This window comes from Botrytis deweyae (genome assembly GCF_014898535.1).
Source record: "Botrytis deweyae strain B1 chromosome Unknown BDEW_048, whole genome shotgun sequence".
In the NCBI taxonomy this organism is placed as follows: domain Eukaryota; kingdom Fungi; phylum Ascomycota; class Leotiomycetes; order Helotiales; family Sclerotiniaceae; genus Botrytis; species Botrytis deweyae.
In genome coordinates, this window is record NW_024066255.1 from 62557 (window position 1) to 78236 (window position 15680).

At 41.0% G+C, this 15680-nt stretch overlaps 4 protein-coding genes across 4 annotated transcripts; 2 read left to right on the forward strand and 2 right to left on the reverse strand.

Annotated features, from left to right (window-relative positions):
* Positions 1-180: 180 nt before the first annotated feature.
* Positions 181-1995, reverse strand: EAE98_011422 (uncharacterized protein; the record flags this gene model as incomplete). Its single annotated transcript, XM_038959044.1, has 3 exons — positions 181-1237; positions 1333-1829; positions 1882-1995. 3 exons carry the CDS (start codon positions 1993-1995, stop codon positions 181-183), a joined length of 1668 nt encoding a protein of 555 aa, XP_038804557.1.
* A 4144-nt stretch (positions 1996-6139) lies between these two features.
* EAE98_011423 (uncharacterized protein) lies at positions 6140-7590 on the forward strand (the record flags this gene model as incomplete). The annotated part of the gene is made up of 2 exons (XM_038959045.1): positions 6140-6498; positions 6558-7590. 2 exons carry the CDS (start codon positions 6140-6142, stop codon positions 7588-7590), a joined length of 1392 nt encoding a protein of 463 aa, XP_038804558.1.
* A 617-nt stretch (positions 7591-8207) lies between these two features.
* EAE98_011424 (uncharacterized protein) lies at positions 8208-9031 on the forward strand. The gene is made up of 3 exons (XM_038959046.1): positions 8208-8447; positions 8498-8630; positions 8715-9031. Exons 1-3 carry the CDS (start codon positions 8330-8332, stop codon positions 8887-8889), a joined length of 426 nt encoding a protein of 141 aa, XP_038804559.1. The 5' UTR covers positions 8208-8329; the 3' UTR covers positions 8890-9031.
* Positions 9032-10006: 975 nt separating this feature from the next.
* EAE98_011425 (uncharacterized protein) lies at positions 10007-13666 on the reverse strand (the record flags this gene model as incomplete). The annotated part of the gene is made up of 1 exon (XM_038959047.1): positions 10007-13666. The coding sequence occupies one exon, from the start codon at positions 13664-13666 to the stop codon at positions 10007-10009; it is 3660 nt and encodes a 1219-aa protein (XP_038804560.1).
* Between the last annotated feature and the right edge of the window lie 2014 nt (positions 13667-15680).

The window sequence follows — 15680 nt, forward strand, 5'->3', positions numbered from 1 at the left end:
CATAAATCAAGCTGTTTCACGTAGTAAAATTTGGGGTTTCATTCACTTGGAAATAGTCTAATTGTTTATGGTAATCTAAAGCTTCCGATTGCCGAATTGCGACCCGAGTCACTTTAAACTCTAGATAGAGAGATAACAAAATGATCTAGGTGCTCAGGACAACAGCTTACAAATGAAATATCATGACGATGCCTCACCCTTCCTGAACGACACCCTGCAAGGAAATCCATCTGCAGGATGGGCAGCTCCTCCATCAACCTGATATGATCTTTCTCCGTCTATTTCTTTCATCCCCTTTTTATCACCGAATTTCTTATCCCATTCTCCATAAGCATCCTGTACATCCAACTCTCTGACGACCATGGACAATATAATTTTCAATTCCATCATCACCAAAGCCTGCCCGATACAATTCCTTGGTCCCAGCTCAAATGGCCTCCAAGCTCCCTTGGTATCACAATACAATTCATCGCCTGGCTGCGCAAGCCATCTCTCAGGTAGAAACTCTTTAGGACGTGCCCAATATGTTGGATCATGTTGAATTGGCAAGTGGAGCGTGTATAACATACAATTTTCAGTCGGATAGATGTTTCCCTCTTCATCAACCAAGTCCACATCTTTTAGTCCTTGTCTAATACTCGATGCGGGTGGGAAGAGACGAAGAGTTTCTTTGATGACGGCGGTTGTATATGGCAATTGATTGATCAGAGTTGAATCCTCTTTGATAAGTTTCGGAACAGCGGTAATATCAGTTCCGAATACTGAATCGTGTTCTTGGATGAGTTTTTCGAGGGCGGAGGGATTTTTAGAAAGAAGATAGTAACACCAGGATATGGCACTACCTGTTGAATCATGTCCGGCGAAGAGAAGGAGTCGGATGTTGTGGGTAGCGATAGTGCGGAATTCTTGGTCAAGATTGGTTGCATTGACTCGAGCAGGATCAGCCATGTAGTCCTCGATAACTAGATCAATGATTGATTTAAAGGGTTCTGCTTTGTCGTCTGATTGGCCATTTGTCTCGGAATTCTTAGATAGCTTGTAAGCCTCAAAGCGCTTATCAAGTTCTACGTTGATATACGCATCCATTTTCCGACCATTGCTCCACTCTTTAATTGGACGTACGAAATTGAGCCATTGGACAGGATTTACTTCTTGATTCGCAAGTTTACTCTTGATTTGATTCAACATGGTATCTGCAAGAGGGTTGTATCCTCTCTGAGCGTTGAGCTTTGCGTTCCTAGATTGTGTTAGAATTTCTCACTTCGCCTATTTTGACTCTCCTATTCCACGCATACCACCTTGCAGTGAATGTAGCGAAACGAATTGACTTACAAAGAAGTATTCCCAATCAAATCAATCATAAATCTCAAATTGATCCCATCTAGCTCAATCATCTCTCCCTTTCTTGCCTTTTCTCTTAATCCCTCCGTGTAGATTTCAACCTCATCTGTAATACCGGGAACCAAATTCATTAGATACTTGTTGCTGAACCCCCTGGCAAAAAGACCTCGTAGATTTTTCCACTCATCATATTCCGCATCAAACATACTGATACCACCTGCGATGCTCCAGAACCAAGTTCTCAGAGCATCAGGTTTACGATATGATATCGGAGTAGATTGTACAGCTTGATTTGCGAGAAACGGAGAAGTGATGATTAGGAATGGGGCAGCGAAGGGATACAGATCAAGGTAGAATGCGCCATTGCGGGAGTATTTACGGGCGAGAGCAGCAAAAAGGTATACTTTTAGTGCATCTGCTGGGAAACCTTTGATGACATTGGCTAGCTCGATAAGATGGCCAGCGAGGAAATTATGAGGTGGCATTGGCTGAGGAGAATGTTAGTGTAACAGATCACGTTTGACAAGGAAAAGAACTTACCAAGCCACGAGTTGATAATTTTGTGAAAAAATTCCGCGCGGTATATAGTTTAGGTAGAAGCCATAGCATGAGAGTAAGAAAGAACAATAAACCCGTGGTCAATATGAGGCCCATTATCGCGTTTTGTCCCAAGTAATTGCAAGCAATCTGGAAATTTTGGACTTTGTACTTCGGAATGCTTGAAAAGATGGAGAAGAAGACAGTTTTAAGGGTGTTGACAGATTGATTGGATGTGATTGGGTATAAGTACTGGCAATGTACGCACAATGTCGTTCTTTAAGCGCCAATGATGCTCTTATCGCCCTAGCGAACCATGAAAACCGTAACCCCTGAAAACCGTAAACTACGATTTTTAAAACCGTACTCTTTACATTTGCAACGCCTGTAGGATACAGTCACACTGCCCGTATCTCTCAAATATTTGTCTGATTTAGCACAATAGGGTTGAATGACTAAGCATGACCCCCTTCCAGTTGAACCTCGTTCATATATGTTTTCTAGCTTTATTGTTCGTTCTTCTGACCTGGAGGATCGAAAGATCCCGATATCATATATAAAAATTATCAGAAATTGAAGATATACTATACATTAACTGATATATCAGTCAGAGAGGGGGGGGAAGCGAATAGAAAAAGAAAAGAAACTTAATCTTGGTTTGAATTATTTACTTTAGTAAATTTCATTTGAAACTTCTTTTCTTGAGTTGTGTAGAATTCGATAAGATATAAGGTGTATTAATTTACATAGTAAGATCTTATATTCTTAATATCGGACTATGATTTGGTAGTATAGATTCCTCTATCGAAATCATAATATTCGGCTTTTGAAGTTTTATAGGATAGGATGGTGATGCCTCACTGAGTGTAGTGACGATCACAGTGACTATTTATGAGTAACACTCAAGTCACTACATTTAAATATCTTTTGCAGGAGGTGAATGAGTTCAAGGTAACATTCTTATCTTACTGAGTCTTCCAGAGCATAATAGAATGTAATCATATCGTCGCCAGAGTGTTCAGAAAAATGCGGATCTGACACGTTCCCAATGGTGATCTGCTAAAAATGTCAGAATGGAAATGAATAACCCTGTCTTCACGTAATCGAAAAAACGGGCAGAAATTGATACCCCTAGGAAGGACTTCAACAACTTGGGGGTCTCTTCAAGATTGTTATGTACATATGATCCCCATTTTTGATATTAAGAAGGCTCAAGTTTTCGTTTGGCTTCTTCAGATTTTAGTATTTAATTTGAAATGAATTTATAATTCAATTAAAGAGGTTTGTCAAAAAGGTACTTAAATTCTTCCTGTTTTTTCCGCGTACCTAGAAGAAGAGCCTGTCTGTCCTGTCTGTCTACATTCATTCCCGATGACAATATTATTCATTGGTCCGACCCATATAAATCTGACAAAATCAAAAATTTGACTGGATAGATACTCGTGCCACTAGAAAGTGTGCAACTCCACTGCTAAGGAAACCAGGCTCGAGCCAGGTTCGTCTTCTTGTACTCTGTAATTTACCATCTCGGCACAGTGCTTCGGAGCTGCGACGGTTACATAATTTCTGGCCCCACGATCGCGAGATTCTAGATAAGTTTAAACATCATGGAACTGCCAATCCGACTTATGCAGGGCAAATAGGTTACTGTCAAGATTAGTGGTTGATTCAGGTTGAAGCTTCTTTTGAAGCTTATACACGGACTCCGGAGGAATGAGAACTGCACTTTTCAAGCATGGGAAAACTGCGAACTCCATGTACAAGCTAGAGTTTACCCTTATCTCGTATAGGTGGACTTTTAAGGTTCATCCATAGCCATCTCTTGTCGATCTTGTACACCGTATGAGTATGGTTTTCAGATTCTAGATTCAAAAAAAATCTCAAAATTCACCACTCACGGAGTCACGGCTGGATCGACCTTTGAATCTTATAACCCGATCCGTGAGGCCATCAAGTTTGGTTGATACATTTTGACTGGTGTTTGACTTCAAGTTCGAGAACAACGCCATCGACCTTTGTGGTTCTATCCTCTATCTTTACAAAGGTAGGTCATTATTTGAATGAGCTTTATCACACTTCGCCGTGGAACTGAGTAGGTCAATAACTCAAGAATCAGTACAAATAACGTTAGTCGATCCCGAAAATCCAAAAAAAAAATCAAATCGCATATTGTATCTCCCGACTCTTGTATAACTTCACGGCATGTGAACGATATGATATACTAAATCACTCAAATCGGATCGTCTTTTGAGAACACTCACGTTTCAGTATCCTCTAATGAAATTGATTCATTCCAAAATGTAGATCATATAATCTTCATAACAAACTAAAGGTCATCAGATGTAGTTGTTTCGTTTTTGATAACAATTAATGTTTGTTGTCGAACATTGAGAAGGGTGTGTATTTTTAGTATCCCAGTCCTTCGGTCCTGCTGCAAGGCACAGAGTCAATATAACTAGAGCACACCAGTCCACATAGCAATTCATCCACGGCTGAACTATGAACTATGGACTTCAAGACTCAGCTGAGAACACTCATTATGAGAGCATGCTTTGTTAGACCCAGTAGGTATAATCAGGGAACGAAAAGTTAGGATCTGCCGGAAGTTGCCATTGGACGGGTTGTGGTTGACATACGTTCTGGAATACAAGAATACGATGTCCGATATGAAATTTTTCTATTGTAGATGAGATTGAGTACCTTTTCGCCCCTAGTTCATCTGAGAGTTGGAATTTATCATGTACTAACGTTAGTTTGAAGTGGACGGTAACGTTAGTTTGAAGTGGACGGTCGGCAAACAATCAGTGGAAGTTATCATCCTCGAGTCATCATCATTGGACTCCTCTCTATTCACTAGGATGATACCACTGGAACATCAAATGATTACATATTCCTTTTCGGAATCATACATCAAATAATTCTGTATATTTTTGGGGAATGATCTGGACAGGAATTTTTGCAAGCTCACAATTGATAAACCTTGAGTATCTTATTTTACAAGAAATATTCGTTCACATCGCCTTGGTGTAAAACAAAGGTGTTCTTGAAAGGGGGTCGATTTTGACGAGTTTGATGCCCCGCTCTACCGGTTTTAATGTCCTTGTTGGAGCTCCTATGCACTCCACACTCACCAAGCAAATCTTCATAGAACACTAGAAGCATAATAGACCCTGCACTGCGGCAGACAATATACACTATGAATCAACAAATATGTCTTGACCCCAATTCAAAGTGGACGGTGAAGTGGAAGTGCATTGGCATTACTTTGCCAAGAAAAGAAGAAATTCATCTAGCGCAATGAGTTGCACTTTTTTGGTACTTGAGAGTATTGGCGAATCTTGAAAAGAGATTACTCCATATAGTTTGGGTACTACTAACTATATACAGTCGGATCCTGCGATGGTACTGTTAGGGTTAGGCGATTTGATGATATATAATATTGTATATTGCTTAGTCAAATATAATATATAATATCGTTCAGATTGTATTATATTATAATTAATTATAAAATCCTATAAAACCTTATTAAAACTTTATATAAGGCTATTTTGAAGCCATTTTGAAAAGAAGATAATTAATATATAAATCATATAATTAGTATCTGACTTTTAGATCTAATTATATATTAAATTGAAAATTAGAATTTATCAAAAACTTTTTCCAAAAACGATTTACTTTTATTTATCCTGATGATCTTATTGGCTTGAAAAACATGTGTATAAATTTGGCATAATATTTTATATGCCTCAAAAAGCATTATAATATAAAATTATATAATCGACCCCTAAATTGTATAATTCGCCCATCCCTAGGTACTGTAAACGATTCCGTGTATTGCGTTCTCTATCCCAACTCGTTCCTGAATTGATTAAGCGGCCACCTGGTACTAGGATATACTGGTTCAGTTAGCTCCATAATCTCCAGTGGCTGTCATTACCAACTGCCTTCAGATGAACATTCCTGTTAAATGGCCGAAAACTTATTTTTCTCTGTCTATCGGCCAGCGTGGAGAATAATTCAGCATGGATGAATGGAGAAATGGTGATGGTGGATCTCGAATGTCACCGTCATACCAAATAACTTCAGTGAGCTAGTTATTATTATAAACTAAAGAATCTCTTAGCTGCATTTGTAAGTACTTGCTTTTCAAAGATATAAAGACAAAGTTGAAGACTCAAAGGTAGTTTCTTTCCCATTCAGATTCACTTCGGTATCTAAGTATCCGTTCCATTCTTTATCCAAATTCTCACATTCGTTCAAAATGCGTGTCACTAAAGGTCTTATATTGGCTGCTACTCCTTTGGTGCTAGCTGCTCCTACTCCCTCCTTATTCGGTGATATCCTCGCTTTAGAAGCTGGTATCGCCAAAATTATTACTACTGTCGTAAGCACAGTCAAATCGGATATCGAAGTTGCTGTTTCCAAGCTCGACGCTACTCTTCAAACCAATGCCGCAAAGCACGGTTCTGTCTGGAACTATGGCAGTATCTCTTGTCCTGAGGTTGCATTGTCTATCCAGCGATATCTCCATGACATCTCTTGGACCAAAAAGTCGACCAACTACGTCGATTGGACCACTTACAAGGCCAATGGTGTTAACTTTGGTGCTTGGTTAGAACAGTAAGACTATCCCATTTTCTTCCCCTTTTACGTGCACAGAAAACTAACAGTGGCCTTAGAGAACAAAACTACGATCCTGACTGGTGGAATGCTTATGCACCTGATGCTATTGATGAATGGGGGTTCTGTGAGACTTTAGGTGATAAGTGTGGCCCAGTTCTCGAGGCTCGTTATGCTTCATGGATTACCACCGCCGACATCGACAAGCTCGCTGCTCAAAATATCAATACGCTCCGCATTCCTACTACATACGCAGCTTGGATCAAATTCCCTGGTTCCAAATTGTACCATGGTAAGCAACAAACCTATCTCCGAAATATTGCCCTCTATGCTATCCAGAAGTATGGAATGCACGTCATTATTGGTCTCCACTCTCTTCCTGGAGGAGTTAACTCCTTAGGTATCGGTGAAGCTTTCGGACATAGCGGATGGTACCAAAATGCCACAAACTTGGAATACTCCTTCCAGGCCATTGATGCTATTTTGTCTTTCATCCAAAGCTCTGGTCAACCACAAGGCTTCACCATTGCACCAATCAATGAAGCTTCAGATAATTTTAGTGGCTTTGCCACGGCTTCAGGATTGACTGCTAACGGTACTAACTGGATTAACACGTACATCAATGGTGTCCTGACCCGTATCGCTAAAGTCAACAAAAAAATCCCCCTCATGTTGCAAGACTGCTTCTTGGGAGAAGCTTTCTGGTCTCCATTCTACGCTGCTGGAACAAATCTCGTCATAGATTCCCACATCTACTTCTTCGCCGCTGCCGGTATATATTCACAATATGTTGCCCCAGCCATCTGTGGACAAGCGCAATACACCGCAGGCGATGGCAAGTTCCCTGTTTTTATCGGCGAATGGTCTCTTCAGACTCTTTATAATAACACCCTTGCTGGACGTAAGGTTATACACGATACTCAAGTCTATGCTTACCAGAAGCATGTTTCCGGTAGCGCATTTTGGAACGTCAAGATGGTTAACAACACTGCTGCTGTTGATGGAGAGGGTATAACTTCTGACTACTGGTCATGGGAGCTCTTAGTTGATCAAGGTGTTATTACACCCACAATCAACGGGTCTTATTGTTAAATGTCTGAGTATCTTGTGGTCGGTAGACGATTGATACAAGTCCTCGTCTGACTTCTTTCACATGTATATATAAATTTAACGGAAGACCAACTTAATGAAAGTAACGAATTCAATCTGTAGATACAAAGTTATGTATTACTGATGGTAAAGTGGAAAGTGATGACCCAAATTCGCGACCGATCATCCCCCCCTTGACCCTCTCGGGTAATTTTTGTCTCGTTCAAAATATTCCTGTTTACTCGGGACTGCCGAAATACTTGCCGTATCCTACAAACGAGAGCTATCACTTTGTCATTATCGTTATATGGTGCGTCACTTTGTAAGCAATCTACCACAGGGCTCACGATACAGCTTCGTATTCGATAACAAAAATCGGTGATAATGATAAAGAGTAAAGACATCTCTAATAAGAATTCTCATTTCAACACTATCTCCGAACTCTAGAATACTTTCAGGTTGTCTCTATCCCGAGGATCCCTATCACCCCACACTCGAAACGGTTACACGTTGACGATACCCCGCTTGCCCCGCACACTATTCCGCCCTCATTCCGCACATATTTACTGTAAAAAACATATGTGCAGCAAATACCTAGGTATTTATAAACCAGTTCAATTGTTATCCCAATATTATTGACAGAATTACATACTCTCCCCTATTCCTCTAATCTCAACCACATCTCAAGCCCCTATATTATCCGAGTCTAATATATAACGTCCCAGAAGCTATCCTTGACAAGATGGAAGGTGAATGTCTCTGCGGCGCCATCACCGTAACAATCAACGACTCGGAACTCTTCTCTCGTCCAAGAGGCCATTTATGTCATTGTCTGAATTGTAGAAAGACAGCCTCATCGGGTATGTGGAACTATCTCAACTCATGAGAAAGCGATTAACAATGAGACTAGCATTTGGGAGTAATCTGGCAATCGAGAGTGAAAAAGTGACGATTAAAGGGGCGGAAAATATGAATGTGTATGAAGACTATGATACCTCGAGCGGAAAATGTGTTAGGAGACACTTTTGTAAAACATGTGGAAAGTAGGTTTACCATTTCATTTTCCAATTCATGCCTCCTGACATTTATTCCTTGAAGTTGCGTGAAATCGTTAACAAGATCCATAGTCCAATTCAATCAATCGCCGAAGCATATCCTGGTAAGACCATTTTGAAGATGGGAATCTTCGAGAAAGTAATGACGCCAGAATGGGAAAGTTTCGTGAAGGATAGACATCCATGGGTACCAGCATTGGAAGGAGCGGTGCAATTCAAGTCGGAAAGTGGTGGAGAGAAAATGTAGTGATGTTGGGTTGTTTTGATATTTCGAGTTTAAGATACACCGTATATGGCTATGGTTAAAATGACAATAGTTGGAAACGGTTCATTTGCTATAAAATGTCGGTAATCTTATGTTAATTTGAATGACCATGTATTTCCTATTTAAAATTTGGTAAATTTCTCAATGATTGATCTCAGCAGACATACCAACCAGACCCAAAGTTTTGCTACGAGCTTCCGTGGATTGCCGCCATTTAATATCTTGAGCAATGTACTGAGTTCCTTTTCAGACGTGCGTTCAAACTCTGCTTTGGTCGGAGTTCTACGCATCCTAGAGCAAGATGTAGTGCAATAATTCAGCTCTACACTAACCTTTGCCTTGCGAATATGAGACCTGGGACGAGTGCTGCGACACACAATCGAGTATACTACGAGTAGTAAGTATGATCGTTCAATATGGTCCTTATCCAACCTCATTTTCATCTTCAAGCTCATTCTCCTTTAAGTGAAGCTGGGGAAGGCGCAATCTCAGGCCCAAAATGATCTTTGAACGGTTTCCTAAGTAGTAAATCTTGCTGTAGTTAAGATATTAAAGAATCACTTACATTACATAGATGATTAATATATTCAGCAATTGTTAAAGATCGAGGTATGACTTACTGTCCCAAGGGTTAAGGCATTATCGTCGTCGGCTGTTCTTCGAATGAAGCTAAGGTACTGCTTTCCCCAAACAATTTTTTTGGATAGTTAAGATGTGACCAATCCGGCCAACCTTACTGTAATACCAAGAAGACATAAAGGTTTAATTCGCAGTCAGATTCCACCCACTAGATGGAAACCTCTTATTTTTCATCGTATGATCAATCGCATGACTTTTAGTACTTAGATCGAGGTGATATTTGGAAGGATCGCAGAATGCGACTTCTTCATTTGGCGAAACCTGCGATATCACCAAGCACTTGTTTCTCCTACAGATAATGTACCGTAAATATATCAATCGTCCTTCAGAGCTCAAACACGACATCATAAAATGTCCCCTGGAGGTATCAAGATTATTTCATTATATCACTGCATTTCCATCTAAGCTAGTAAAACCCCATAAGTCTCCATATTGTACAATCAATAGATAAACCCAGTCCTTAACCCCAAGTTCCACCTCCACCGCTCCTACCCTGCCTCTTTTGCGCACTCAATCTCCAATCATCTTCTGCTGCAAATTTATTATGAAGGGGTTGAATTCTCTCTGCCTTCTTTCTCTTTGACAATTTCCCTGCATCCGCCACCTTGAAAAAACTTGGTGCCGCACTCACCAACCACTTAGGATCAATAGTTGTTGTGCAATGCATGTATTCTTTCGTCGTCATTACAAGGGTATGATAAATGACCCATTCGGCTTGTTTACCGAAAAGAGCTGACGAAGGATGTAAGTATACAGGCGTGCTTTCGATTAATGTTTTGTATCCTTCCTGAGGATCCTTTCGAGCAGAATTTCGGAAGAATCCAGAGCACAGTGCTTGTCGAACTTTATCTGTGTTACGACCACAAGATACAATGGGATGCTTGTATCGTTCCATAATTTTCAGTAATTGATCGCGAACATCTTTTGCGCGCTTCATACTTCGTGCTTGAATGAAATTTTCAAAACACCACGGACTTGCAAATTTATTCTGCTTCCAACTGTTGTAAACATTCAAAAGTGTGAGATGATCACCATGAGGATCGTGAAATTTGGCCTTCTTCTGATCGGCCTGTGCTTGTTTTTCCTTGGGTCGATAAAAGATAGTTGGAATAGAAATCATAGCAACAATACTGAGCAATTCATCAGAGCAACCGAGGTCAACAGCCGCAATAAGAACTTTTGAAAGAGATGGTTCCATGGGAAAATCTGCCATCTTACGACCCAAACGAGTAAGAAGTCCTTCGTCATCCAATGCCGAAAGGGCATATAGTTCTTCCAGGGCTGTCAACATAGTATTTGTTGGAGGTGGATCCATAAAGTCGAAATGAAGCAAATCATTGATGCCCATAGCCTTCAACATCAAAATAGTCGTGGATAAGTTTTGTCTCTGAATTTCCGGTATACTAGTAGGTAACATCTCGGATTGGAAAGCTGCTTCTGTGTAAAGACGGAAACATTTTCCTGGGCCTGTTCTTCCAGCACGTCCTGCACGCTGTTTGGCCTGTGCTTGGGAAATTGGGGTAACTATCAACGAGTCCATACCGAGTTTTGGATCGTAAGCATTCTGCTTGACAAATCCAGGATCGATAACGTAATAAATATGATCGATAGTAATAGAAGTTTCGGCGATGTTGGTGGCAATAACCACTTTTCGAGCTCCAGGGGGTGCGGGGTCAAAGATCTTACTCTGCAACTCTGTGGGAAGTGAGGCATAAACAGGAAGGATAATCAATTCCGGAACACTAGGTCCAAGTGCTTTCATACGCTCGTAAAGAATTTCACAAGACGTGTCAATTTCCTCACTACCAGTTAAGAAGAGTAAAATATCTCCAGGAGGTTCTGTCAAATGAATTTGCATAACCGTGACCAGAGCAGCATCAAGATAATCAGATTCGGGCTCCCTTGAGTACATGACCTCTACAGGGAAAGTTCGACCAGGAATAGAGAAAATGGGACACTCATTAAAGTATGACGAAAATTTGTCAGCATCAAGAGTCGCAGATGTGATGATGATTTTCAGATCTGGTCGACGTTTGATAGTTTTCTTCAGTAATGCAAAGAGAACATCTGTAGAGATGGTACGTTCGTGAGCTTCGTCCAGCATAATAACCGAATATCGCTTTAAATCAGGATCCATCAATACTTCTCTCTGCAACATTCCGTCTGTCATGTACTTGATCTTCGTGGCTGGGCTAGTACAATCTTCAAATCGAATGGTGTATCCAACCTCTTGACCAAGCTCACAGCCAACTTCTTCCGAGACACGCTTTGCAACAGACATAGCAGCAACACGACGAGGTTGGGTGCAACCAATTATGCCATTATTAGCAAAGCCAGCCTCCGCTAAATATTGAGTCAATTGTGTCGTCTTTCCTGAACCAGTATCACCAACCACGATCAAAAGTTGATTCTCATGAACAGCCTTGATTAACTCGGAGCGGAACCTGAATACTGGAAGCGACTCTCTTTGATCTTTGATGGACATATCCGTGCGGCGACCTAGAGGTTCATTCTTATTTTGAGTAGCCTTCTTCCAAGCAGGTACGACTTCACTACTGGGTGCTTGTTGTTTTGCAGTTCTAAGATCACTAGCAAACTGCCTCTGGTCTGGATTCGCCATCGGATCATTCCATTGTGCAGAAAGATCAACCTTTGCTCCATCTTCCGTAGCTTTGTCTTGAGCTTCCTGTTGTTTCAATTCCCTACGGTCTTTAGCTAGAGTCGTGCCTGCCATAGCAGCGCGATTAAGTGAGCCATCAGGAGCCTTTACGACTCTGATTGGAGACAACTCCAAAGACTGCTTCGTTTGCCCAGTCAAGAAAGGAGGCTCTTCTTCCCGAATCTCAATATCAACATCTTCTTCGAGCTCCATTTCCCCTTCGCCGTTCAGTGTCGCATTATAGTCTTCGTCTAGATCTGGGTAATCCGATGCTTTTACCACGCCGGATGCGATCAGTTGACGAATCTCCCATCTTTCAGGAGATGTCATTCTCTTCTTGTTCTTCCTCGAATTTCGCGACATTTGCCCTTCGAATACCGGCACAGGCTCGTCAATTAAACCATACTCGTTCTTGCTACCAAGAGGAGCACTGTTAGCCCCAGAATGAAACTTCTCTTGAGGAGCTAAATCCATCCCAGTTTCTTGGTCAACCTCCTTCATTGAAAGTCCGATTCTGTTACCCTCCACTTTAATGACTTTGACCTTGACGGGTTGATTTCGTGAGACTAGATCCGATGGGTGATTTACTCGCTGCCCTTCCACTAATGCCGAAATATGCACAAGTCCATCAACCTTTCCCTTTACACCGTGTATATTAACGAAAGCACCGAAATCCTTGACACTAGTGACATGGCCGTCATAAATTTTCTGTAAAACAACTTCATCGTCAATTTCGGGGGTGCGTGGTCGTTTGTAATCATCATCTTCTCTTTTCCTTCGGCTACTTTTGTGACTCTTTCGCGTCCTCCCAAATTCGTCTTCTTCGTATTCGTGCTTTCGACGCCTCCTTGGTTCATCTCCGGACCGTGATCTAGATCTACGCCTATCCCTGCGACTTCGTCCTCTATCGTAATCTTGATCTGGACTCCTGCTTCGTTTTCTATTTTCTCTCTCAAGTTTCACCGGTTGCGACTTGGGTGCCAAACCTTCTAATAATGCCAGGGTATCATCGACAGGTTGCGCCTTGGGTGCCAGACCTTCTAATAGTGCAAGGGTATCGTCGATCGCATCAGTTCCATTCATTGCGTGACCGTTCGAGGATTCGTCTTCGTCTTGCCATGCCGGTTTCTTGTCAGGTAATGCCAGACCTCTAAAGACCTTCGTTTTCTCTTCGACTTTGAAATTCCCATTTTCAGTCGATGCGCCATTTCTACCTTTGCCACCTTTGAACTTTGGATGCATCGTCAAAACCAGGCGATCTACACTCTCGACTAAACTTTGAGGAAAATCTCCGCCAATTGCCTCGAGCTTCTTCTGGAATTCTTCGAGGGAACTGCATTCTGTACGTTGCGCAATAACGAATTCGGCGAGGGTTTTATCACTTATTCCAAGATGATTATGCAATTCAGAGGCCACTCTCTGGACCAAAGAAAGGATTTCGAGAGATTCGAGGTCGTCCATTTCGAAGATGGCAAGGTAGGTATTGCTGCTTGTCGATAAACTTTCGAGATTCAGCAATCAATAAGACGCCGAGGCGCGCTTAAACTTATCTCGCTAGTGAAACAAGCGCCAATCTTAGAGAGCCTCAAACTCCACTTCCTTCCACTGTCAATTACTATGTATTTTGTAAAAAATCTAGTGAATTCACATGAGTATACCTTGATGGTCTTCTTTTTGAATACTCACGGGTATAGAAAGTATGAATTAATTGTATTACAGGAAAGTTCTTAAGTCATCCAGGAGCCGTAGGTAACACAAGATGGGACGACTAAAAAGAATTACTTTCTGCAAGGTCAAATCTTTATCTCGCTACTTGGAAGTTTCAGGAAATAGAATTTAGTTGGAAGCATAGTGTAGTACCGATCTAGTGAAAGCAGTATCTCAAACGATTAGGTAGTGCCTATTCATTGACACTAAAAACTGAAGGGAGAAGTTCAGGAACATCTACATTTGCATGAAAAAATTCCAAGCACGTCCGAAATCCAAGTTCATGGCACGACTTTCGAAGGGAATGATATTATACCACAGCTAGCATACTCCTAAGTCTTGCTTGTTCCGCAAGCAGGAAATAAATTCGATCCTTCACGTCAACAAGAATGGATGTGAATTCTTATTTGAAGACTTTTATGTCAGTGGCTTGAGTTGACGCTTGATCGTATTGAAAATAAGGAGGATGCAACGCTGATCTCCTTGTCTCATTCCAAGTTTGGTACCAAATGTACATTCCACCACAGAGTCACTGCGCACAAAATTGTTATAAGTTTTGAAGGCCACAATTTCAGGGGTGGCTATGGGAAATGGAAGGGCAATCTTCGAGATCCGGTACAACACATACCAATTTCTACTAGCATTGATGAGGTTTCGCCAAAAACTTAATATCAGTTCGTGCATGTTCACTAAACAACTGTGTCGTCTGTCCGTTCCACTCACGACATATTTGCAACGATCATCGATAAATTTGAGCATTTTCTTAAATCTAAGCCCGGAACTTGTATGTGCATCAGAATTACTATTGTACGCGAATGTTTCTGTCCCAAATATGCTTTTAGACCAACACCAATTCGCAAGAATGACACATGATCTTTGCTGCCTTCACTGGTTGCTTATTGATTTGCCACAGAGCTGTTAATACCACTAGTTCTCTTTTCCTTCTTCTCGCCAATGTATAAAAATATGACGATGAATTGTGGCCACACCTCTACAGCCAGCTCACAACATTTCTCACTGCCCAAGACTCCCTTCCAGCATGGACTTCAATAGTGGTTATTTTTGAGTTTGAACAGCTGTGTCTTTTTTGGAACCGGGTTAAACAATGAAAACATCCAATGGTCAAGGTGGGACGTATATCACGGATATTGACGCTGTGGAAGAAATTAGGATTTGTGAGCGGGGGATCGAATGCGGGGTTGTCAAATATGTCATCTTTCAACAACACCCTCTCCGTGAAGGATAGTATTTACAATTTTTGAGAATGAGAAAGATCTTTCCATGTCAGTAATTTCTGCGGATGCAAGAGTTAACTTCAATATGGACAGTATAAGTCATGAAGATATCATGGACTATATGACAAAACACGAAACTAGTTACTTTGACAAAGATGGCTCATGTTAGAAGAGGCAAAATAAATCGAATGTTCGAATTCTAAAAATTTAGACTACTTTTTGATTGCATCAAGATTTCTGGCATTATTAATGTGTCAATTTTAAATGGCAGATGGCAATCGACTTGTTTTCGAGAATCCGGTACAGTTGGGAGTTTATCATAGATGCTTGATGCTGTATCTCACTGCACAGTATAATATTCAAAACTTGGAAGGTGCGACAAATGCGGCTAATGTTTAGATGATTTACCTGCCTCATTCAAGACACTATAGAAACGACGGCCATACCTTCCTCAAGTTACATCATAGCCACAATAATTATCCAGATACACCACGTTGACAACCCCGAACGCATAAATATCAGATATGTTTGCA